Below are 26540 nucleotides of genomic sequence, written 5' to 3'. Positions count from 1 at the left end.
GGCAGGATTAGGCTCCTGGAAAGCAAAAAATTTATCAAAAAAAGCATCGATACAGAGAAACCGTGTGTGCGCGCATGTATGGCGTTATCATCATCATCATCTTACCACCATCATCTTGCCATCGCCCCTTGTTATTCTCTTAGAGGACGAGAGCATTCGCAACACGCTTAGGCCTTTCGTTAGCTGGAATATGTCCCTTTACCAATAAGAGCTCTCTTGGATACCACCCTTCAGGCGGAGCATTCTCATTGATAAGCTGCACAGTCCCTGCAGACGGCTTCCAGGGTGGACTTAATGGTTCACTCAAGTCAAGACTCAATTAACCTGTGCTGAATAAGCAGATTCAGCCTCTTTTGGGATTTCTACCAGCTCAAGTTGGAATTGAGTCTGGAAGCACGATGATAGCTGTCGTATTTCATTTGATAAAACGTTCCTCAGGGAAAGTTTGAACCAAAACATAAATTTACCTTCAGTACTTTGGCAAATGCCAGACACACATCAAAGGGCAGTGCCTTCAAACCTTGTTTTTTTCAGACCTAATGTTTTCAGTAGCAAGGACAACAAAAATATGGGAGATAAAATATTCTTTTTAGTGTGAATGCAAATAAAAGTGTAAACATGTAGATCTTTGTATGAAAATTTTCTAGAGGTTGGCTTCCAGCTTATTGGGGGTATTTTGGTTTTGCATCACAAGGTCTTGTTCTAAGATTTGCGTCAAATTTAGTCTGCATTCAGGATTGCTAAAGAGTTTAATGCTTCTCATTAGAAAATCTATTTTAAATGTTACCATGACATAAAAATACAACGTAAAGCAGCTGTTTAACAAAAAAACTGATGTAGCCTCCGCAGCAGTCTGCTAGGGCCCAAGTATTAGGAAGCTGAAACAGAAGAGTATGAAGATGGGAATCCTGCAGAGGATATGATGCCAGCCAGTTTTAGCCCAGAAGCTGCTGCTTCTGCAAATGTTTGTGACCAACTCTAGCTATTTATCTAAAGACAAATATCAGTGTGCATGTATGTAGATCCAGATAGATAATGGAATTTCCCCTATGGTTTTACATTTCTAAAGAGGGCAAATGGAAATGAGCAAGTTTTATTTGATGTGCTGAGCTTTTGTAAGTCAAGTTACAGTTTACAGATAACACTGGGTTTTTTTGTGGGTTTTGCTTGGGTTTTTGTTTGTTTTGGTGGGGTTTTTGTCTTTTTCTTGGTTTGGTTTTTGTTTGTTTGTTTGTTTTGTTTTGTTTGTTTGTTTTACAAACTTATCCAAACAAAAGAGAAGTCTACATGTATAAATCCAATTTATTGTTCTAAGATGAAGAGGTCAAAAAAAATATCTGGATTGCAAAATGTAAGATTCATAATATATTTTGCAATACAGAATATGTTTAAATATTCAGTATATCACCATGCCAAAGCACACATGATGCAAAACTTCTGTAATAGGAGGAAAAAACGTGAATTTATCTGAATGAATTTGTAATCAGGAGGACATTAGAAAACAGAAAAATAATGCCAAAAAATGGAACTCATGTAAGTAATTAAGAACTAAATATTTTATCATCCCTTGAACAGCTTTTGAAATTCATACACGAATCAATAGAACCACCCATCTCAAAAAAATGCATTTAAATATAGTTGAAAAAAATGTAATCAAAGGTCTGTCAACAGTTAGGAGCAGTTATTTGCTGAGAAAAGCCCCCAAAGCAGACTGCTAGAAATTGCTACCAGTACAAAAATGTTCCCATAGGTACAACTACATGTTTGGATCAGGAATATGCTTTTGAAACAAAACTCAGCAGTCCCCACATTCTGTGTAGCAGCTGCACTGCACAGGCGGATTGGAGAGCAAGAGTTGGTTTCTTTTTAGGTTGAACTACAAACGGAAGATGCACTCCAGAAGCACTCCCAGCCCTTTCCGGCATTCAGTAGATGGACTGGATCAGTCCACCGTGAATCCACTCAGACGTACGTGCTCCATGAGGACGTTGCATCCTCACTACTGGTCATTTTGCTTTCCAGAGCTCCTATACCATAATATTTGCTAACACAGTCAAGTCACTTGCTGGAGTACTGTTTGGCCTTTGTGAAGCAACACCTGACAAACTGGTCATAATTCTCTTACGATTAATTCCCCCAACCGCATCCCCTTGTCTGAACTAAACCGAAAAAAGCCCAGAAATAAAGTAACGTGTTTCAGCAGGATCTCAAAACCTCTCCTCACTTCAGAGCCTCCACTTTGAAATGCATCATCACAGCCATTCTGAACTATTCAAGAACTTTCTCCTCAGAACTACTTAGCAGAGTGGAGCTTTCCTCTTCGGTGGTATGTGATCATACAGATGCTTCAGGGTTTACACGCCTTCCCACCATTCATTTTCATAACTTTATCTCTAATAAACAACACAGTATCAGTACTGTTTCTGTACAACTCTGGTGTTAGAAAAAAAGTGACAAATCACTTAGAAATAAACACATTAAGATTAATTTTACAACCATGTAACTCCGGACACAACTGAAATGGCTAATACAAAAAGCATGATAAGAAGCTGAACTCTAACAAAGTGTTTATAAAGAGGAAGATAACTGTCCGATAATTTTAACAGTCTGAATGTATCTAATGTATGAAATCCAATAAATTATTTTAAGCATTGGACAATCGAAAAGATGCATAAACAATTCACACTCAACTCTAACCTCACACAAAGATGAATGCAACTGATAAACACAGGTGCTATATTCTCATTTGCTGACCACCTGACATCCAGAATTTTCTACAACAACTGCAAGCCTGGGCATGAAGAATGCCCTTCCCCAATGATACCACAGGGGTTTACAGATCTCTTTCTCTTCCCCTGTTCCCTTTCTCCCCGTCTCAGTTTTGATAATGCACTTGAACAACTTCCTTTTCCTTTCCTTAACCCCCAGCTCCAAGTACAAATGATGGAGGTCAGAGGGATGGATGCTAACCCAAAGACAAAGGAGTAGCAACCAAAACCATCTTTCCTCTTCAGAGGGTCAGATATCTAAACATTGACACTTACTTTCATCAAAATGTTCCAAAAAGTTTGCAGGAAGAATCCCAATCTAGCACTGCATGGAGAACTTCACTGCCATAAAGTGAATAAAGGAAGTGTTGGAGGCACAGGCATGATCAGCAGGGTAGGGAACAGCTGAGAAGCTATCACTTTCCGCGCTATGAAAACACGACCTTTACAGTTGATTAAATCTTGTTCTGTGGCTTACACAATGAATCATCCCGCTAAAAAAGCAGAATTGTATTACCTTTGTTTTTCGCTAGTGGAGATGGGGGCTGCTCTGTAAACACATCTGGGGAAGGGGATTCTGGGTGGTCAAAGTCTTTTTCCATAGTTTCTATGAGCCCAGTGAGATCTGAATCCTCCGAGCTGTGCCTCCTGCTGCTGGCACACTCGCCATGAGGCGAGCTGAGCAGCGGGAGCGGTGGCAAAGCACTTTCAGTCTGCTGCTCCTGCTGCTGGGGCCCGGATGCTGGGGCTTGCTGGAGGGGCTGCTCTGCCAAAGCTGGGGCCTGCTGCTGCGTCGGCTGCTGGCTCTGCCGCGGCCCCTTGGCTCTTTTGCCCGCGGCATGAGTCTGAGCTGCGGCACCTGAATCCAAGGTAAAGGGGCCCACTCTGTTCACTGACTGCATGGAAGCTGCTTGTGCTGAAGTCCTATTAGGAATGCTTGAACTGGTTTTGGATTTGATGTTTTCGACATCAGGTGCATTTCTGTTGCTGTGAAGGTGTGCTGTTGCATTGCATTGTTTATGATTCCCTGCACTGGATCGTGACGACGAACTGCCTGCTCCATAGATTCCTCTGGATGAACTGTGATTAGAATCTGATCCAAGCGCATTCAAGCTGAAAGAATAAGCATTTAAATATACTCTTCAATGTTTCCATTCTTCCACACGAAAAAAGAATCACTGTGTCCAAAAGAAATCTTGAACTAGACCGTTCTTGGCACATGCCAAGACATAATAATAATGCCTGAAACTTGTTTGACAAGTCAGTAGCCTTTGCCACGTTCACTTGCACACTGAACATACGAACAAAACCACAGTAAAACCACAGTCAATATATATGTTTGAGGCAACAGTGAAAGGAGAAGATCTTTCTAACTTAAGACACCAAAGGTAGGAACTCATGGCCTGCAACTTTTCTGCAGTTTATACCTTCCATTTTTGAGAACATTAACAGGAAACTCGACAGGGTGTGGGTTTGGTTAATTTTTTTTTTCTTTCTTTTTTTTCCCAAAAGATGAATATTCCTCACAATCACAAAATCCATCTTTTTATCCAAGCCATCTTTGTATAAGTAACTGAGAGGATCTTTATTCATTCACCAGTATTATTTTCTTACTGGTCTTATAACTAAAGAAAAAAAAAAGGGGGGAAAAGGAACATCCCACAAAAGCCCTAAACATATACTTACTTTCCATCAGATGAAATTCCCACTATTCTCCTGAGATCAAGTGGCCTTCCCATATCAAAGGGAGGGTTTGAGGCCTCAAAGGACAAGCGTCTCCTAAATGGCTCCCATATTCCTTGAGCTTCTAGATAGGCTGTTCCAATTACCAAGAGAAAGAGTACACTGCAGAGAAGAGAAGAGAGGCAGTCATCTAAATAGTTCTTAGTTTTGAGCATTTTAAGGTTAATGAATCTAATCACACAAGACAAAAAGTTTGTATCTTGTACTGAAAACTGCATCCGAAGTGCAACTTTCTTTGATAGAAACATAAAATACACAAGTCTAGCATGATACAGATACATCACTAATATGAGAATGGAAGTTAGATGCAAGTCTGACACACAGTTGTCAAGAATATTAATCCAAAGGAAAAAAAAAAATTAAAATATTAAATCGGCATCCATGTGGTCAGCAGCTCTCACAGCTTGTTGGTGCGATACCATTTTAAAAGCAGAGACCCTCTGTAGAGAATTGTACTGCTGCTCAGAGCAGTGAGTTCTGAGCATCACAGTAAGGAGTTTTACAACTAGCTGCATCTGCTGCAACACCATGTTTAGGAGTTCTCCACTTACATAACACACTGCAGTGAACTACATTTTTGAAGGAAGCAATAAAACCACTGCAGAGGCCTTCATCACAGGGCTATGGATTTCATCTTCTAAGAGGTGGGAGTTTCTCGGGGAGGAGACACAATGACGATGACTAAAGCTTGCCTTGCCTATTACTCTAGAAAGTTTATGAGAAAAGAACTTTAAATTAGCAACTTGAGTTTCTGTTCTCCCCCTTGTTCTGACTGCCGCTTTTTCTAAGCCAAACATGAAAACCAGTATCAATTCACACAAAAGGATGAGATATCTCTTGCATAATTTTAGCTAAAAGATCTAGTCTAGATATCTTTTAAGTTTTAACTGTCACCAAAGCTACAAGCAACTCTGAAGACCAACTCAGCTGGTGATAGCTGGTCATCAGTGCTTTTTTTCCCTGCTCCAGGGATTAAAAAGGATTCTAGATGCATAACCAGAGGGCAGAAAGTAGGAAAGATAAATTTCATCCAAAATGTTAACAAACAACAGAAAAGTTAAAGAAATAGGGGAATTTTTCAGACAAGCTTACACAAGCTCTTGTAACGCTTGCCTTGGGTCCCGTGCCATCAAAAATGGAATTACTTAAGGAAAGAGCTATAATGTCTTTCAATTGTTAATTGTAATCCATGATGCTCTTTGAAAGTTTCACCAGACAGATACCAACAATGGCATCTCATCTCTCTCAACCACCATGGTGCTCCACAAACTTGGGATGGAGCGCACAGGGTTTTGGTGGGCTGGGAGGCACTCTTTCCCCTCAACCCTACAGCATTCCCCTCATGGTATGAATGCTGGGCCCCACAGAGCTTGTCCAGGGCAGGCTGCAGCAAAAGCCACCTTGAGGGCTTCTGCTCCTCTGCTACTCTTTGGGTAAGGACTCTACTCCCTCTATGTAAGCTGACTTTGGTATTTTGACAAAGGAATACCAGCTTTGAAAAGAAAAATGAACAAATCTTGTTTTGTGGTCTTTTTAACTGCATTTTCTGGTTTTGGTGTGGAGGTGGTGGGAGCAGTGGTGTTTTGGTTTTTTTGCTTTTTGAAGAAATTATTATTAAAAGAAGAAAAACATAACTAGCCTAAAACATTCGTTTCATTTAAATTACAAAATAAATTAGTGCGAGGAACACCATGCAGTGGGGAGTAACACAGTCTAGACACTCAAGAATGATTGTGGTGCATCCCTCTTTCCCCTCACGGTTTTATCCTGGAGTACACATATGCCAAGTTCTTCTTCATAGAAAGGACTGGCTCCTTTGTCGTGTTTGTATGTATCCTAGCAAGTTGGACTTCAAAACTTAGAGCCACAAGTACGGTAACGATCCAAACTAATAGTGATTTAGGGAAGGCAACAATAAACACCATCTTATCAAATTAAAAACGCGAACCAGAAAAACTCCTGGAGTTGCTCATTCCTAGAAATTAAGGATAGCTTTGGAAAAATATGGAGGTATTGTTTTGGTGGCAACTATCAAACCTCTACATGATGGCATCCTAAAAGTCAGAAGCTGTTTGTGCACAGGATCCTTGGAATATTATGGAATGGTTACGTTAGGAATCTACTCTAGTTTGCTGCTAAGAAGGATGTTTTGTTCTTGTAGAAGACAGACATAGTGAGGGAAAGGATTAGTATCCTGCATTCTTTTGTAAAGTCTAATTAACAAATACAGGACATACAAAATTATCCACGCGAACTACTCTCACGAGCTGACAAGCATTATTCACTTCGTCAATAAACTTAAGGGAAACTAAGCTTATACAGTTCTAGCAAACATACAGAAGAAAATCACTCAAGTACTTACTCAGCACTTTTTAAAGTAATGCAATATTCGTTAGAAAACAACATTTCCTAAGTAATGGAAACCTTCCTGTTACTTAGGAAAGTGCAGTTTCCCAAGTAACACCGCATTACTTAGGAAAGTGCTGAACAGTCAAAGAAGAAAACCAACAGGCTGTAACTTTATCTTCTCTATTTCTTTTATTAATCCCTTAGAAGGAAAGACAGCCTAACCAAATTTTCATGTAATATAGTACATCAAAATGGAAGAGCCAGTATCTTAGTATGAAAAAAAAAAAGCAAAAAAAAAAAGCAGGAATATTGCATATCTGTGATACTGTTTTGGATCTGCAGCACACAGAAAGACCACTTTTTCATCCCAGGCAGCTACAGCAGCAATCCATCTCACACTAAGATACAAGCTTAACACTAATGAAAAAGGAAAACAGCGTTTGTTGTTCCTGATAAGGAACAACTTATACCGCTAAGTTTCTACGCTAGGGTTTTCTCTGGATAAAGGCAGTGGGGAAAAGTGTCTTGCATTGAAGAGACGAGCAGGGACACATTGTTTATGAGCTCAGATTTCAAATAAATACAGATAGGTAGAGGTTAGACTAGGAAAATGCAGTGGAATTCTCAACTCCTATTTCAACCAGTCATAGCTAACGCACATCTGTTTGCTGAGAAAAAAAGTGCATTAATATGCTACTACGTAACCTCTGAGTGTGCAGACTTGCAAACAATGCCCACCAGGTTCTCAGAAATCCCATTATTAGCATCACCAGTTGTCTGTCACATACAAGTGGCAGCAAAGTCAAACTCATCCAAGGCATCCACTAAGCTCATTACAGTCACTGCCTCGTATCTCTCTAAGGCACAATACTCCAGAAGGATGCTTAAATTTCTATGGAAATTCATGGTTAGCAGTGCTTTAATACCCAATTTGATTCAAGTTTGGCTTCATTATTTGTCAGAAAATTACACATTACCAGGGTTAACAGGAGTATGTATCTCAATTAAGGAAATAGGCCCAAGCAAGAAGTACATTATTTTGTCCTCAGTTTGAGCACCAAGTCAGTACTCCTCAGTCTTAAACTGTTCACACTCAATCCACAGTAGTGTTTATTGATTTGTTCTCGTTTTTCACCTCACCCTATTTGATTTTACACCAATTACAGCATGTACTGGATGCATACATACTTCTCCGTAACCTGTGTTCAAGCAGCGGCAGTTCACGCACGTATACTGATAGGAACAAACATGCACACGCTACCTCATTATTCCTGAGATGATTATGTACAGTGCCAGTTCCCAGTTGGGCCTGGGTAGCGCTTCTGCACACGTTGCTAACATGTGATATGGAAGGGATGCATTCAAGATAAAAATGAATTCAGAGCCTCCTGCAGTGATGAATTTTAATTCACGTATGACTCTGGAAGCAGTGAAATCAGGTGTAAACCTGAAAACAAAGTAAAGCACATCAGAACTTTTCATATGAACAGGATGAAAGTTTGAGATAATTTCCATTATCCATAAATCAAAAAAAAAACTCAACTCCACCAGTTACTGCTATGACTGGCATCCCAATCAGATGTTTATAACAAATAGCCTTAGCAGTACAACTAACAATCACCCACACAATTAGCCTAAAAATACTTATGAGTATCTTTCACATACCTCAAGATGTGTTTGACTAAGTTCAAACACACCTATGCTTAACGCAGCTGATACTAGGTTACCCCTGTTACACCATACGAAAACGCATAATAACTGAAATTAAGTTTTTTCCAAATCTGTTACAAGAAAGCTACGAATACAGTAAAAAAAATAATTAACAGCAGCTGCAATCGACCATTATGTGAGCCATAAAGTTTTTAAACACTTCACCTTTAAGTCACAACTGCATGCCTTTTCAAAAACATCACCAGTGTTCCTGTCTCATCACAAACTAAGACTGTTGCAGAAATACCAGTGAAGTCTCACTGCCTACAGGATCTCGTACATTCTCTTGCAGAACAGAAGCATCTTCTGAACTTTTTAGATATCATATTCTGAATAGCTAGCTTTATATCCAAGCAGTGTTAAATGATCAGGTTTTGGTGCAGAGATCTTTTACAATAAAAAATGACAGATTTAAACAATCATTATCATTAAGGCAACAGACAAAATATTCAAGGCTAAAATGCTGTGCGTTATGATAATAATCCTTAGTCTAAAGGCTCTTTTCTACATACTGCAATGCACCAAAACCGTATGTAAATCTAGATCTCATGTGCATTCACAACCCAAATGAAGGAAATGTATAAAAAACCCTATAGTAACACTATTCCAACTCAGTAAGTTATGCTTACTGGATAGTAGTAAAAGTAATACTATAGTCAGTCATGAGAACATGAAGTTAAAGAAAAATCAAACCATGTTTGCAAGAAGAGAGAAAAATTTCATGTTTTAAGCTGTATTAAAAAAAACCCCACACCCTTAACCTTAAAGCTTATGTAAAAAAACCTCAGAATTTAACCAGATTTTTCCTCCAGAACAGACTTAGGAATACAGAATTCCTAATGTAAGACTCCATTTAGGTGTAAGAAAAAAAGCACTTACAATATGACAATGTCTTTAGAGGCATTGGCACTTAGTGCAAACTCATGACAGTTAACTACTTTAAATCCATATCCTTCACATGTATAGCCACTGATTTCCATAGTTTTCACATTTATCTGCAGCTGCCCTGTATTTTCAACTTTAAATGTTCTTCTCAGTGTGAAATTCGGTTCTTTGTATTTCATTTCTAGAAACAAACAGCAGAAAGTGGTTAGTGTTATGCTAAACAGATATCCTTCATTATAGTCACACTCTACAGTACAAGAGAGTTCTGTCGGTATTACAGCAGCAAAGGGGACTGCGGGGCCCATGGAAATCTTTACGTAACCTGCAGGAACAGATCTCTGAAGCCAGATTCTCAGCACTGTCAAGGCAGGGCACTTGTCCAATTCCAGAGCACTCTAACTCGTCAGGGAAAAATCACAAACCCCAAAGCCTCTGATAGCACTGCGGCCTCACAAAAACATCATCTAAGCTGTACAGTTCTTCGATGTACTGCTTAGTGTTGTGGTATTCTGTGAAAAGTCCCAGCATGAAGAGAATTAAAGCTTATTTTTGTGTGTCTTAAAAAATAAAATCTGTGGCTGAGCTACACATAACTTATTGGCAGAAAAAAATCCGTAAACCACAACTTGTGAGAGGTAATGACTAAACTTTACTTGAAGTTTTCTTACTCATCCTTCAAAAAAAGCAGAATAACCTCAGATAATAATTAACACAGTACCTTACAAATATGACTGGAAATCTGCAAAGTAACAAAGCAGATTTTAATACCAGATACAACTAATCCTCTTTTACCACTTCCTTTGGTAATACAGGTACTTATAGTTCTCTTCTTGGAAGAAAGCCTGGGGCTACAGAGCAAAAAACCTCTGACCCTAGAGTACAACCTGGCTGAGATTTAATTTTCATCAAGGAACATACTTTACCTTTTTCCCTGTTGGCTATGTGCATACAGATTCTGAAGATGTGAGGGGGGGGGGAATACAGAAAGTTGCATCTGTGATCCAATTTGACTTAATTTACAAATTAGAGATTATCTTGGGAATCATACTAGGATCTTTAGTTTCTCTATCTTGAACTTTAGTGGATGAAGGGCTTTTGTTTCATCTTCCCTAATTTTCAGATTAAAATTAAAAAAGTAAAGTATTTCATTTTCTGCCTACATGAAGAAGCAATTTTAATGTATTTAAAGGAATTAAATTTATGGGGCACTAGAACAGAAGGAAAAAAAAAATTTCCACGCATTTGAAGTTGCACATGTAAAACATCATCTCTTTTCTGTTCAGCGTAGTAGCTCATGAAGTACTCACTTTCTGAACAGTCTTTTAACAATGCTTCCGTGATTTTAAAGCGTAAAGAACTTCCTGCGCCAGGAGGTTTGCCTGCAACCTTCAAGCTCTCAGTCGTTCCTTGTCCTTGTACCATTATGGCATCTATTACAGTCAAATTATTTCTGTGTACAAAGAAAGGGGAAACATTCATAAAAGGATTATATAGTCTATTGCTCCTGCAAGCTTCTCTACAGACTATTAAGTTATATCCCAAATCCAAAGGACAGAAATAGAAGTAGTTCCACAGATAACGCACCACAATATGGAAGTGTTTGCAAGACAAAACCCTAAGGAATCACAACATAGCGTAGAAATAAAAATCCCAATGAAGTACCAGCTAAAGTTTCTATTTCATCATCCTATTAATGTATCACATCTGAAACAAAAGTGAAACAGTTATTCAAACAGGGCCCTTTACTAGAACGATTGAACTTTCATTGCAGCTTGATCTTGCAAATGGCATCTATAACCAGAGTCCCTAGAATCAACCATAAAATGATGATTCTACTTTCAAGACAGTATAGTAAATATTTAAGAATTCAAGTCTCCAAGTATTGGTGGATGAAAAGCTGGACATGAGTCAGCAATGTGCACTTGCAGACCAGAAAGCCAACCTTCTCTTGGGCTGCATCAAAAGAATCATGGACAGCAGGTTGAGGGAGGTGACTCTCCTCCTGTACTCTGCTCTCTTGAGACTCAGCTCTGAGGCCCTAAACATGAGAAGGACATAGAGGTGTTGGAGTGGGTCCAGAGGAGGTCCAAGATGATGGACCTGTGTCCTCATCAGCTGTCCTGTGAGGACAGGCTCAGAGAGTTGGCCTTGTTCAGTCTGAACAAGAGAAGGCTCTGGGGAGACCTCGTTGCGGCCTTTCAATACTTAGAGGAGGCTTATAAGAAAAACGGAGACAGATTTTTTTTTTTTTATTAGGACCTAGTGACAGGACAAGGAGTGATGGTTTTAAACTAGAAGAAGGCAGACTCAGACTAGATATAAGGATGAGAGCAGTGAGACACTGCAATAGGTTGCTCGGAGAGGTGGTAGATGCCCTGTCTCTGGAAACATTCAAGGTCAGGGCTGGACAGGGCTCTGAGCAACCTGATCTAGCTGAAGATGTCCCTGCTCATTGCAGGGGAGGTTGGACTAGGTGACTTTTAAAGGTCCCTTCCAACCCAAACTATTCTGTGATTCTATGAGTAGTATAACAGTATATTTCTATTAGACAGTATATACTGAATACAGTTTCACTGCTGTAAAACGTATCACAATTACATTTAAGTGAAATCTTTCTCCAGACACACATGATTCTGCAATTACTCTCGTAAAAGTGAGTTTCTTATTGACAGCTGATCACAAGTATGATCTTATACATAAACAAAAAACATCAGAAAAAAAACACATTTATTTCAGAAATATCTATCATACCTGATAACAATTAATGACGAAACAGTTTTATTAAGAACTGGAGTGAACTTTACTTTGACAGACTTTCTCTCACCAGGTTTCAATATTAGGCTTAAAACTGAATGACGAGCCAGGCCTTTTGTGAGTCCTACAGTGCTCTGTAGTGGCTGGACCTTAAGAGAGTGGGGAAAACAAAGCAACACTTTTAAAAATAGGAAAATTTTACATATATTTGAGAGAAATTATATTATTGTAGCTAGAAAATTGGTCTTGTCATACAGAAGTGTACTATCCAACGACATACTGGGTTTTTTAACTATAAATGCAGGTTTTCTGTATCTTCGACAATCCTATTATAATGTATGCATACAGAAAAAGCAACATTTTAACTGTTACATTTGAAGAAATATTACTTCTCTCAATTCCCTGAAAATATCCAACAAAAGCATCACATTTTTCACATACACTAATATCTAAACTTGAAGACATGTATGACTTAACTCTTATTAAAACATTAAAATATATAAATATAAAAAATCTAAAGAATGTATTGAAACACTTACGCAATTTCTGAAGACCTGGAACTCTAGAGTCCTCAGATTGAAATTAGTTGGCTTACTCAAATTAAACCTGAAAGACATGCAATTTTTTTTCTCCACCCAGATCAAGGAAGATAACGACATACTTGAATTTATGGATTTTAGCACAAATCAAGAACTTATGATAGGACTCAAACAATATGCAGCTGAAAGGATCGTCTGATTTTTCTTATTTCCCCACCTCATACCTCATGTTAAGGACAAAATCTAAACATCATTTTAGCTTAGCAAAAAATACAGACGTGCATTCAATGGCAATCAGCCTAGATTCAGTTCTCAACTGGCCTAGTAATTCAAATTCCAGCAGTGGGCAACACTGTAACTACCAACACAGCTGCCAAACGGTGCACACGTTTTTTGTAGAATGCCTTTTGCTGTAGAGTGAGAATGCCCTAAGTACTCTAAAACAATAAATACTCACCTTTCTAACATTTTATCAACAAAGGTGGCTGGGTTAGAATACAGAGCTACAGGAAGGAACTGAATATACACAGGAAGGTCAGCTGGATTTTCTAGAAAAATTTCTTCTTCCTATTCAGAAACACAATTTTTTTTTAAGTTTACATTAGGATTAATGCAATTAGAAATACCTATTAAAATGCAGTCCCTACAAAATGATACTATCAACAAAATAACTTACTGATGAACTGTTTGTATTGGTAAGAGGGAAGCTCAGGTGGCGCGGTGAACTAAGAACGGAAGGCCAGGCCATTTCTGCTGTAATTTTCAACCGGACATCCTTCTGAAGATCTGTGTCTACTTCAAATACGGCATTCAGTCTGGAGAAACAGTTATAAAACTTACTTTAGAGGAGTAAGTAGGAAAAGCCTGGAAAAAATAGAAGGCTTAAAAGCACCCTGAAAATAACATTAGTTTGAGACATAGCAGGGTACATTATATTTATATGGAATTAAAAACCCCCATTGAGCTCTGCCCACGTGTACTGCTATTAAAAAGCACAACAGAAACCACAAAAACATGCTATAGGAGACCAGCCTAAAGATTCTAAAGATGTTCTCTATTAAGTATTGTTGTCAACATCCATCCATTTCAAGTGCTGTTATGGTCCATTTATGGACAAAGGTGAGCAGAAAAAATGTGGTAGGAGTTACGCACTGCATCACAAATCTTTTGGCATTCACATTTCTTTTAAATCACTGCTCTCTGAACAGCAAGACACAAATTTCATCTTTCATTAAGAAGTGCCTAGCTCTAACTATCGCAGAAACAAGTTTTGAGAATGTTACTGAGATTCAGATCAGTAAGAAAAATACCCCAAAATATATTTGATGATTTCCAAAGGTATAAACAGTAAAAAGAAAAAATATCAGTCTTGCTACAGTGTGTTTCCAATACAACATCCAGAAAACGTATTGTGCCAGCACATGTGTAATGTACAGGAAATCTGTACACGTACTCTAGCTGCAATGGATACATGGAGCATGTGCCTATGCTCCTGCCTAACATGCCTAAAGCAAATCTGAACTAGTCACCCTTGGTGCCAGCTACTCTTTCCACCAGTGAATGAAGTTCTTTGCTATTAACCAACCTCTGCAACAGGCTGCATTCCTGCTCTCCTACAAGATCTCCACCAGAAGCTGAAACAAGACTAACGGTATTGAGTTCACCAGTCAGCAAAACAGATGAAATGCTAGACTTCAAACCTAGAGAAGTATTCTGGAGAGACTCCAAATGCTCAAGTCAGAACCTCTCTCTATTCAGAAGTTTCTCCTTTGCTGAATGCTACCTTGGGTAGCTGGCTAATTTTAACTCTAGTTAAAAGCACTACATATTCTATATCACATATTATATTAAATAATATTAAAGCATTGTATATTGTGGCTAGAACTGTCACTTATTCAGAAGTAGTTTTCAATAGAATTTCCCTTTACTGTCCTCTTACTGTATGTGACAGACATTCTTGAAAGTTACCAGTGTGGCTAAATAGAGGATTCTGTTTAGATCAAATTATATAACAAAAACACTGATAAAGGAGGCATGTTTTTTTTTTTCCACTCTGTTTAGCTACATACAGTCATTTTGTTTCTCCACAAATACACACACCTTTTTTGAAATAGTAGTCTGGATCCTGTCATCACAAGAGACACATACAACTGCTGTTAATGCTAACTTATGTCTCTTGGAGATTAAATTACTTCATGTATGAGAAGGCAGATGTTTCAAAGGTATATAGCAGCCTACAGAGATTGACTTTTTCTAAATATTAAATAGCAATCATTAATCACCTTGTATTTAGCAATTCTCAGGGAAAAATTCAACCAGGCAAGTTGATAATTCACTGAAATGTAATAATCTCAGAATAGTAGCAATAGAAGACCTTATGAAATCTTGCAGGGATATCGAGGTTACTGCTTCAAAACAGAATAAGCAGGAATACTGCAAAAACATTATAATCTGTTTTCTGAAATTTTTGCAGAGTACAGACTGCCTTGCTGTTGCCATCTTTTCAAGAACTGCAGCATACTCCAGTGAATAGTAATTTTCAGTGCTGTGTTTCACTTGAGGAAATGATTATTGTTTTTTTTAACTTTTAAAATGTTCTCTTTAAAGGTTTTGCAGAGAAGGCCAAGCAACTCTTTCTTAGCCTCCTCTCAAAGAGCACTGCAATATTAAGAAACCTTGTATTTTATAAGAGAACACATGAACACAGAATTATCTAGTGATTTAAGGCCTGAGAAAGTAACAGGGATAAAATACTTACCTATGGCTCGAGTTCTCTTTTATTTCTGTCCATCCTTTGAATAAGTTCTCATACAAATCCCAGTCAGAATCCCATGCATCTTCTTGCATTGCTACGCTGTGCTGAACTTTAGATTCCGCTTTAAAACATAACGTGATTTGTAAACTCTTCATGTAAAATCATTGCTTAAGGAGAATTTTTTTTTTAAAGATTATAAAGTTGAACGTTACTTACATTTAGATAGAAAAGGCAATCCTACATAACAATGATCTCCACACTGTAAGCTAGGATCAAAATAAATATTTGCAATCTGCAAAACAGATAAGATCAGACCAATTAAGAAACTGCACAGTAAATTTAACAACTAAAGAAAAAGAAGATTTCTGATGACCACAGAAAGTGCTATATATAGGAGCGAACATGTAAACATGTAGAAATAAGGCATAAACAAACCTTTGATTTTTTTCCTGGCTCTAAGTCTTCTTTATTACTTCTTAGCCTCTTAAAATAAAACCTTACATCTTCTGTCAGGGAGCGTATCTGTTGTATTTTCACTTTCTGAGAAAAGGAGTTCATAATGTTCAGGCTCTGGTGAACTACTTTCCCCTACAGAAAAGAAAGGATGAAAAGAGTCGGCAGGATACGCATTTTCCCCAGCATATGTATTTATTTACAGAGGCTGGCAAAGACCACAGCAGAGTTGAAATGTTAAATTGAGATTTTTAACTATGCTATCTTAAAAAAATGCCACTTGTAACACTTTCAGGTAAGCGTCTGTGAAGTTGTAGTCTTTCCTCCATCTGCTTCTAAACACAGTTCATCGCTCTTTTAAAAATAAGTACACTGTTAGTGCCTAGAAGAGCTAGGACAACAGTTCTGCTTAATCAAATAATGTTAAAAAAAGTATCAGAGGAGGAAAGGCGAGAGAAAACTTTGGTTTTCTGAGCTTCCTATTACAGAAGGGAAACAAGCTTCTTGTAAGAGATCTAGTACATAATTTTTAGTAATTAGAAATAACCTAAAAGGAACAGTAGAGCAAAGCTGCAGATTATAAACACTACAGGTGACAGAGGGCATTTAAAAAACATGGGTACAATCCTCTTTCCCACTCTCAGTGAATTTAAAACAACAGGCACTGAAATTACAACATTCAAAAAGAAAACACTACAAATTTTTTCCCCACACCTTTACACCCTGCCTCCTCTTCTGAGTCAAACATTATTTCACCTTTTAAGTATAGAACATGTAGTTTAATTGTTTGTCATGATCAGAATCATTACAATGCTCAAGCTCTCCCCCTGCCTCACTTGTAAACCAATGATTCTGTGGCCATATTTTTGACCTTACCTCAAAACCCAATCCTGACAAGTATACAGTAAACAATAAATAAAAACAGCACAACTCAGGACCAGTGACAAGATTTCAGATTTATATAAAACAAATTAACACAAGCAAGTTTAAATACCCAAGACTATCTTCTAATGAACATGACAAGAGTTTTTCACATTCCCCTTAAATAAACACTTGCAGCTTTTTAAAAAGTTCAAGGTAAGGACTGAAGTGGAGAGATGTGAGAGATGCACTTTTATAGGCTCAAAATTTGACTGTGGCCTCAGGAAATAGTCACATACTGTAACAGTCTCAATAGTAGCAACTGCAGAGGGAAAGAAACTACAAGAATAAATCTCTGGCCAGTATAGTCCTGCCAAACTGAATAGGAGGTACATCTGAGCTTCATCTGTGGAATCCTATGAGTAACAAACTGGCATCAACTGGGAAAGACAAAGGTTTGTTAAACTGTAGAACAAATTACCAGTATTTTACTAAGACTTTTCACTAAGACTCTTACACAGCATTTCAACATGAAATAACAGATAAGGGAAGATGACTTTACCCATCAGTAATAAGAAAACAGAACAATGCTGTTCAGCATACAGGTCCTCAAAGATGAGCTCTGATCAGGAAAGAGTTAAGAGTGATGGCACTGAGAGCTAAAAACACCATTACGAGGCAGAAGTCAACACAGCTAAGATCTGTTTAAATCAAGACACTGATCTTTACAAGGTCTGTATACACTGTTAGTGTATTGCTGACAAACTTCAACAGAATATGGGAAATCAGACTTAGGTGCAAATACACTAAAATCATAAACAGACAGACAGCACTAGGAACATGGCAGCTGCAGAATTACATCCTAGGTATGAACTGAAAGCAAGTGCTACTAAAATTGCAGCGTCTAGTTATTCCTGGACATTACAGCTGTCTAATTTCTCTACCAAACACTGAAACAAGAAGAACTGATGCTATTTTAGGCTTATTTTCGTAAGTAATGGAGGCATTGCAGAACAGCTAGATGCAAGAATTAGATCACTGAATTCAGCGATCATAAGTTTAGTTTTAAATGAATTCAAGAAAAAGGAAAAGTAAGTCTGCTGTCAATGTTCTCAAATACCAAAAGAGCTAAGTGATCAACTAACACAAGTAGGAAGTGAAGCTTACTGCACTGAAAAGTTTGGGGCTTGAACACAGAAAACAGTCTAGAATCTTGTCAAAGGTGATAATTATATCAAAATAAATAATCTCAAAAAAATGCAGGAGCCCAAGGTCCCCTGAATGAATAAATATGTGAAAACATTACTAGAAAAGAACATGAAGCCAATAAAGATCACAACAGTCTGGGGACAGAAAGAATGCTGACAGCAAGGAGAAGGCTGAGAAACACAGGTGCTACAAGAAGTAGTACCTGTCAAAAGAAAACAAAAGTAAACAAACAAACCAAAATAATCAAGATGACCAAGACCTTTGGTGTATACTAAGACACACTGAGAAGCTCTTTAGCCATTTCAGATAGAACAAAAAGAAAGAAGATTTAAAAAAAATTACTTTCTTGTGGCCCAAAATGGAACAAAAAGGAACAAAAAAAGTGCACCCTCAGTAAGTTTGCCGATGACACCAAGTTGTGTGGTGCCATGGAATCACTTGAGGGAAGAGATGCCATCCAGAGGGACCTTGATAGGCTTGAGAAATGGGCCAGTGCAAACTGCATGAGCTTCAACAAGTCAAAATGCAAGGTCCTTCACCTGGGTTGGGCCAATCCTAGGCACAAATACAAACTGGGCACAGAGTGGGTTGAGAGCAGCCCTGAAGAGAAGGATTTGGGGGTGTTTATAGATGAGAAGCTCAACATGAGCTGGCAATGCGCTCATGCGGCCCAGAAGGCCAACCGCATCCTGCGATGTATTAAGAAGCGTGGTCAGTAGGTCAAGGGAGGTGATTCTTCCCCTTTACTCTGCTCTTGTGAGACCCCACCTCGAATACTGCGTCCAGTTCTGGTGTCCCCACCATAAGAGAGACATAGATTTGTTGGAGCGTGTTCAGAGGAGGGCCACAAAGATGATTCAGGGGCTGGAGCACCTCTGCTATGAGGACAAGTTGCGGGAGCTGGGATTGTTCAGCCTTGAAAAGAGAAGACTTCGGGGGGACCTAATAGCTGCCTTCCAATACCTGAAGGGAACCTACAGGAAGGCTGGGGAGGGACTTCTTACAAGAGTGTCCACTGATAGGACAAGGGGAAATGGGTTTAAGTTGAAGGAGAACAGATTTAGATTAGATTTTAGGAAGAAATTCTTCAGTACAAGGGTGGTGAGACTTTGGAATAGATTGCCCAGAGAGGTTGTGGATGCCCCCTCCCTGGAGGTGTTCAAGGACAGGTTGGACGGAGCCTTGAGTAGCCTGATCTAGTTGAGAGGCGTCCCTGCCCATGACAGGGAGGTTGGATTATATGATCTCTAAGGTCCCTTCCAGCCTATGCATTTAACATCTTTATCAATGACCTGGATGAGGGGATTGAATGTACCCTCAGTAAATTTGCGGACGACACCAAGCTGGGAGGCTGTGTCCATCTGCTCGAGGGTAGGGAGGCCCTTCAGAGGGATTTGAACAGACTGGATCGTTGGGCTGAGGCCAATGGCATGAGCTTTAATAAGGCCAAGTGCAGAGTCCTTCACTTGGGGTGTAAAAACCCCAAGCATCGCTATAGCCCCGGGGAGGAGTGGCTGGAGAGCTGCCTGGCGGAGAAGGACCTGGGGTTGTTGGTTGACTACCGGCTTGATATGAGCCAGCAGTGTGCCCAGGTGGCCAAAAAGGCCAATGGGATACTGGCGCGTATCAAGAATAGTGCAACCAGCAGGAGCAGGGAAGTGATCCTGCCCCTGTACTTGGCACTGGTGAGGCCGCACCTGGAATATTGTGTCCAGTTTCGGGCCCCTCGCTTTAAGAGAGATATTGAGCTCCTGGAGCGAGTCCAAAGAAGGGCGACTAAACTGGTCAAGGGGCTGGAAAATAAAACTTATGAGGAGCGGCTGAGGGAGTTGGGGTTGTTTAGCCTGGAGAAGAGGAGGCTGAGGGAAGACCTGATTACAGCCTACATATACTTGAGAAGGGATGGTGGGGAGGTAGGGGAAGGGCTCTTTACATTAGTGATGGGTGATAGAACAAGAGGAAATGGGTATAAGCTTAGTCAGGGGAGATTCAGGTTGGATGTTAGGAAGTATTTCTTCTCTGAAAGGGTTGTCAGCCACTGGAATAGGCTGCCCAGGGAGGTGGTTGAGTCCCCATCCCTGGATGTGTTTAAGAATAGGGTGGATGATCTACTTAGCGATATGGTTTAATGGGGATTAGGGACAGTTGGACTCGATGATCTCTAAGGTCTTTTCCAACCTAGAAATCTATGAATCTATGATTGAAAATATTTTAATGTGGCATTCAAGAGGGACAATGATCTTGTCAGGAATTAGGATATATAAATTAGGACACAAAATATAGAAATTGTTTTGTCTTTGGTGAAAGAAAGGGAAACAGAACTTTTAGTTATTTCAGTTTATCAAAGGCTTATGGAAGAGTTCATAGATGAAGTCATAGATAGGGTAGTCGGTGTAATAAATATCTATATAATGGTGAGGCCATATAGTCAGAGAGGAAACACAGAACCTAAAGATAAAAAAATGACAAGTGATCTGTGCAACAGTACGTTTGACTGTTTGACCTCAAGAGTAGCACAAGACTTGAGAACAATTTGTGAAGTAGGAGGTCAGAAGGGAGATGGAATGGATAATGGGACGAACGTAGCAATGATTTACTGAAGTCCTGCTTACTGACCTATCTTCCTCCCATGAGACCTACTGCATTACTTTTTAAAAAAATTATCATTTATCTACTAGACACGAGGTAAAGCATTTGATAAAGTGTCAGTGAAAAATTACTATTTAACAGTACACAAATTGTAACATAAGCAGGAGATACTAAGGAGCTATGGGAAGAGGAGGTGAGAACAGGTGATGCTCTAAAGCAGATTGAGATTATGCAGGACAGACAAGGACATAAAAACCATTTCCACTAACATGCATGGAGACAGTTTTATCCTTTCAGAAAACTGCCACGTCTATCTCCTTTTGCTATTTTTTCCCCCCCAGTTTTCAATCTCTCTCCCTATGATTTTCCATCCTATTGCATTCACCACTCATCAGAAAGTCACATAAAGTTCAGACTTCAATGAAATACCAACTGCAAAGTCAATATTCCTTGACTGGCCATGCTTCTATGGTTATGCTGAATGCCAAGTGAGAAAAAAGTATTATCTGGTTAATAGCTTGCTGCTTGATTCCGTAGCCCTGAGCAAAGAAGCTGCTTTCAGCATTCACTGAATAAACACTACTGCAAGAGCATGGATGAGAACAGCCATTACATACTGTTGCAGACAGCTGTAGACCCACATAGCTTGCTTGCTTTCCTGTCCATGTACTCCACCGTGTACCCTCAAGAAGATCTGCTTTCAGTGTGGAAAAAATACAATAACGCTTCCACAGAGATCAAGGAATTCTTATACTGAAACGTCAATTTGTTGGCTGGCTTTGCTGTCTTTGGTATTACACTTCAGGAATTTGAAAAATGCATTTGTGCAACTTCACCTCTCTCTTATTCTTGGTGCTAACGCATGAGAACTGGTAATAACCAAGTGACCACAGTCACTCTAGAATGAAACTGCAAAAAATCAGGTTTGGGATCATATCAGTATATCAAGCAGGCAGTAGATGAGATGTAGGGATAATTCACGCTTGGGACATGTGAGGAAAAAAAAAAAAAAGAAAAAATAGCAACAAGCTGAATTATAAAATTTCAGTGGTACAATCTCTCCAACAATTTGACATGCAACAATTCAAGACAGTTGTTTCTCTTGAAAAGGACAAATACAAAAACACAGCAAGAAAACATTTAACACTATCATCCAACTCTCTTACCGGAAAAGAAGGTGGGAGAAAAACATGTTTTGGGGAGCAGGTCAATGAGCCTACAGCAATCACTGCCTTCACTGGTATAGTTAAAATCTGGAAAAAAAAGAATCATAAAAGTTTAGGAAAAATATTTAAGTTTCAGCCTTTAAATGTCTCTTCCACTTTTAAATTGTATAGAATAACAAAACCCTGAAATTCTACAATTAGTGTAGTAAAGGTTTATATACACATTTAAAACAGAGACATGAATTAGTATTTCAACACATTTTTATATTCAGAACAATCACGCCATATTGTCAACTTTGCTTAGTCTTACTTAGCACCATTCTACATGGAACATAAAAGCACAGTTAAAATACAAGCTCTCCAATTACGTAGGTCTCACTTGAATGGGGCTTACTTTGATGAAAAACATGAGGATAACATCTGTAAAGTAAAGGAGTATGAGGTATGAGGATATACTGAATTTACCACGACTTCTAATGTTTTTTGAGAAGACCTCGACATAGACTTCAAAAAAGGAGCATGGAAGGGATGGCAATGAGATCCTTTCTGTGTATCTACGTATCTATGTAAGCTACGAATACAAGTAGAATAACTTGTAAGAACAAGCAAGAAAATAAAACACTTCAGATTCAATAACTGAAGGGCCACATACATGTATGGACGTATTAAAAAAATTTTAAAAACTCAGATAACTGGCAATTAGGAATTTCCCATTTTCTGTAGCTTCATCAGAATCACACAATAAACTATGTAGTTTCCTGACTTCATAAGCACAAGTGTGTCGCATTTATTTTTTTTCAACATATATCGCCCAGAGATATTAAATCAGACTCCATTGTGTATTAAAATCTCTCTATTCTGCAAAATAATTTATTAATGGGAAAGGGACGTGAAGTTGAGAATTAACTGGTTGTTCTTCTCTCCCTTACTAATCTTAGTGTAAGAACTCTATTTTATCAACTGTCAGCAAACTGCGATTTCTCCAAAACAAATTTCACATTGGGTTTTGACAAAAAAAAACTTCTAAAATCATGGCTCAACTTCAGTAACTGATAATGTACCAAAAAGCATGTTGTCAGCATGTGTTATGCCAGAAGATGCACTGATGCTTTGAGGACGTGTCAAGTCATTGAAGAACCCATATCTCAAAGCAGTAGGTCAGATTTAAATTGATATTTCTGAAAGTCAGATGAAAATCATAATGAAAAACATTTTTCATTCCTTCAGAGAAGACAGCACAAGTAGCATTAGTGTTTCATGCAGGGTTAATTTGCAGAGATATCTTGACTTCCAGAGGTCCCTTCCAACCTCAGCTTCTCCCTGATTTTGCAATCTGTCCACTAACACAACTCTTAAAACTTCACACTGAAAAACTGAACATATCATTTGGGCGACACCCATGAATATATAATAAATATACCTCGTAATCTGTCGTGATTTGTACAGCTCCATCATGAATTCCTTCAAGTTCTTTCGCTATTAGTTTTACTCTAAACACAGCATAATAACCTGATGCTAGTATCACCTGTAAATGGTAGAAAGAGTCATCCACTGTATTCCATTAAACAGAAAGAAATTTCACTAAAAAACATCACAACCATCTGGTATAACCAAAAATTCTCTATTCCTTGAGGTGATAAATTCCACTCTTCCCAAGTAAATAATGTGCATCATCTGAGGGCACGGAGATTACTGTTTCTGAAGTTTCCCCTTTCATAAATCTAACCAAATCTGAAGGTTACACTGCTTCTTAAAATAAACTTTAAAAAATCTACATGCTTTATCATACTCAAATTCAGACAAAAATTAAAAATTCTTATCCTCCCTCCTCCCTTGCTAAAATGAAACTGCAAAAAGTTGCACAGATTTGTCTCTTTTTCCCCCTCCTAAATCTAGCTTTAGGCAATGGATTCAAAGGACTACTTACTGAAGACTGATCAGATGCACTAGCATTTTGTAGTTCATGGTGGTTTGCAATTATCGTTGTTCTGTTTCCTTTTTCAGTTGTTAGAAGTTCTATGGCCAAACCATCCCCTATAATATGCCAACTTTTTATAGCCAGCTTAAAAAGAACAAAAGGTACTGTTTTTAGTAACAACACTGATGTCAATTTTTTAAAAGGCAAACTAAAAATAAATCAATTCTTACCTCTATGGGATTGCTGTTGATGACTGCAAATAAAATGCTGGTAGCTTCTGTTGCACTCAATATGCCAAAATCTATAAATTGTTCCTCTGCTTTTGGAGGCAGTACGAAGTACTAGAAAGATTGATAAAGGTAATTTAGCATAAGTTAAATATAAAACATGCTTAAACTCTAAGCTCATTAAGAAATACAAGAGTCTAATACAGGAGTACTGTGACAATCTCAAAATTCTATTCATTTTCTATGGAAAACTAATGGGAACAAAAATTAATTTTTCAGTAGTAACTGAAGTTGTTTAAGAAATGAACTGGTAAAATAATTTTGAAATTAAAAAAGCCATCCTCCTATAGAAGTAAAATAAAGAATTAAAAACAGTCCTATGAAGTCTGCCTCTAGTCTAAAGAAGCTGAAAAAAAACAGAAAATACTTACATCTAAAAATCCTGTGTATGCTCGGACAGGTAGGTGAAATTTAGAAGCATTGGTGATAAGTAAAATGTTGTTATCTATATGAACAGATGATGTGGAAGGCATAAAATGAAGTGTAAAAATATATCTGGATTCATTAGGCGGAATTAAGACTGGTTTACTGAAGTTCTGGACCTAGATCAGTGAACAATGAAAATCAATGTTACAATTTAACAAAGTGCAGCACATTCAAACATTTACTATTAGCTAAAAATGTTCACTGAAACGGAGCTTACTTTAAACATTGGTTTTGCTTCTTCTGGTAACACAACATCATGTATAAGGACTGCAAAACTGAATGTGTTTGTTAGATGGATCAGTCTTTGCACAGAATCAGCAGCACTGTCACGAATGTGAAAGAGTGTGGCAGCATGATCAAATCCTAAATATCTATTAAAAGAAAACAGTATGAGAAAAATGAAGGCTTTCCTCAAACATAAAGTGTTTTTCTTACACAAAAGACTAGAATTCATTCAATCCAACAGCAAACAAGTACATACCCCACTGCATGCCGAAACTATATTACTGGTACTACAGGGAAAGTGATAATGAAGTGATTTAAATTAGACAAGAAAATAAGTGAATCAGTATATTAGAAGGACTAAAAGTAAGTGTTGGAGTATTAAGATAGTTTGCAAATCATGCATATTCCTTATTAACCAGATCAGGCGTCTGCAGCACAAAAGTTCTGATAGGTAAGGTTTAGTTTGTTTGTTTTTAAAATACTCTGTCAGTCCTGTTGATAAAGCAGCACCCCCCATTTCAACAGTAATTTTAAAGTCAACTTGGCCATACTTTGTAAATAAATAATAAAAAATAAGGAAGTACTAACAGTTCTTCCAAAAATTTGCTTGAAATCAAAAATATTTTCTCTGCCCTTACTTCATATAGCAATAGAACAGCTAATGCAAAACTGGAAAATTTTCCAGTACTGCATTTTTAAAATGTCTCATCCGCAGCCTTCAACTACTCTGAAAAACGACCCACTAAGGTCACTTTGAACCCAAGCCTTGACACCAGCTTATGCATTACTAAGACTACCTTATCTACTAGTGTAGAAACAGAAAAATTCAAACAACTAATTGTAGTTCAGAAAACGTAGGTCTCGCCTCTTAAAGGTTAAATTTCCTGCTACATCAGCTAATTTACAGTATTTAGGTTTTGAACTATGTTCAATTACTGTAAACTTACCCATCCAACACTTCTGCTTGATATGGTATTTCAAGTTTGGAGTAGCTCTTCTCTTTTGCTTTAACAGTTATTTTCCCAGAAGACTGTGATGCTTTTTTTGCTTTTGATGCTGTGCACACAAGAATACAAGAAGTTTGTTAAAGCAGACAAAAAGATAATCCATCAGGTTAGACTAGCATGAGTGAAAGAATAAAAGCACAGAGCTAGCCCAGAGATGAACTATCATGGAAGAGAAAAACGGATCTTAAGGGAATTTTAATAAGCAACCAACATGGAATAAGTCTAGGAAGTAAGAGATCCAAGTTCTGAGTTCCTCCCCCTTAACACCAGTCAGTTGACCTGCCTGAATTAGTAGCTTATCTATGATAGGGAAGCCTGTGTGTTCCTGTCAAATAAATAACTTGGACATGTCCAGAGGACAGTTCAGATCCCAGGTAAGCTGAATTCCCCACTGAAGAGTATGGAATACACCTATCCCTCCACTAACAGAAGGGAAACTTGAGATGGCTGGGCTCCTTACATAGAGCTACCAGTCAAGCAGGACTTTGGGCCAGGAACACAGCAACATTTTAACAGTGAAGAAATCAAAGACCTGCTAGACTTTACAGAAATAGAATCAGCATCCATTTAAGATCCCAAACTACACAAGCCCTAAGAACAAAGCTCACAGAAGCTCCAAAATCACAGAACAAACAATGCTATCCTGGTAGCAACACTGCCAGAAAAGTCAAGAGATCCAAATACTAGTTAGGAGAAACCACCAGCATGGAAAGCCCCTGCATGTATTAGGACTGCTGAAATACCAAATACTTAGGGCTGCTTCGCTGAAAAGAATTCACAAAGTCGATCCCTTAAACACATTAAGCAGCTTGACAGGATACTTTTTCCCCGACTACCATTTCTTCCAAGATCTACCGTATGTTAGTCAGTAGGTCCTCATATAACAATTCCCTCCA

At 38.3% G+C, this 26540-nt stretch overlaps 1 protein-coding gene across 2 annotated transcripts in view; it reads right to left on the bottom strand.

Moving 5' to 3' along the window:
- TMEM131 (transmembrane protein 131) overlaps nucleotides 1–26540 on the bottom strand; it is a 111842-nt gene that overhangs the window by 12735 nt on the left and 72567 nt on the right. For both annotated transcript variants that reach the window (XM_086619283.1, XM_086619276.1), the window contains exons 13-31: nucleotides 25585–25693; nucleotides 24630–24783; nucleotides 24358–24528; nucleotides 23930–24040; nucleotides 23709–23843; nucleotides 23202–23306; nucleotides 21782–21868; nucleotides 15939–16091; nucleotides 15720–15795; nucleotides 15507–15624; nucleotides 13425–13563; nucleotides 13206–13315; nucleotides 12749–12815; nucleotides 12207–12358; nucleotides 10763–10905; nucleotides 9450–9636; nucleotides 8122–8307; nucleotides 4455–4613; nucleotides 3286–3881 (exon numbers count right to left, since the gene is read on the bottom strand). In XM_086619283.1, coding sequence (XP_086475409.1) covers nucleotides 3286–3881; nucleotides 4455–4613; nucleotides 8122–8307; nucleotides 9450–9636; nucleotides 10763–10905; nucleotides 12207–12358; nucleotides 12749–12815; nucleotides 13206–13315; nucleotides 13425–13563; nucleotides 15507–15624; nucleotides 15720–15795; nucleotides 15939–16091; nucleotides 21782–21868; nucleotides 23202–23306; nucleotides 23709–23843; nucleotides 23930–24040; nucleotides 24358–24528; nucleotides 24630–24783; nucleotides 25585–25693 — 2958 coding nt within the window. The remainder of the gene's footprint in view (nucleotides 1–3285; nucleotides 3882–4454; nucleotides 4614–8121; nucleotides 8308–9449; nucleotides 9637–10762; nucleotides 10906–12206; nucleotides 12359–12748; nucleotides 12816–13205; nucleotides 13316–13424; nucleotides 13564–15506; nucleotides 15625–15719; nucleotides 15796–15938; nucleotides 16092–21781; nucleotides 21869–23201; nucleotides 23307–23708; nucleotides 23844–23929; nucleotides 24041–24357; nucleotides 24529–24629; nucleotides 24784–25584; nucleotides 25694–26540) is intronic.

Source organism: Tauraco erythrolophus, chromosome 1, assembly GCF_009769465.1.
Source record: "Tauraco erythrolophus isolate bTauEry1 chromosome 1, bTauEry1.pri, whole genome shotgun sequence".
Lineage (NCBI taxonomy): Eukaryota > Metazoa > Chordata > Aves > Musophagiformes > Musophagidae > Tauraco > Tauraco erythrolophus.
The sequence above is the reverse complement of the archived record's forward strand: the minus strand, read 5'-3'. Positions and strand labels throughout refer to the sequence as shown.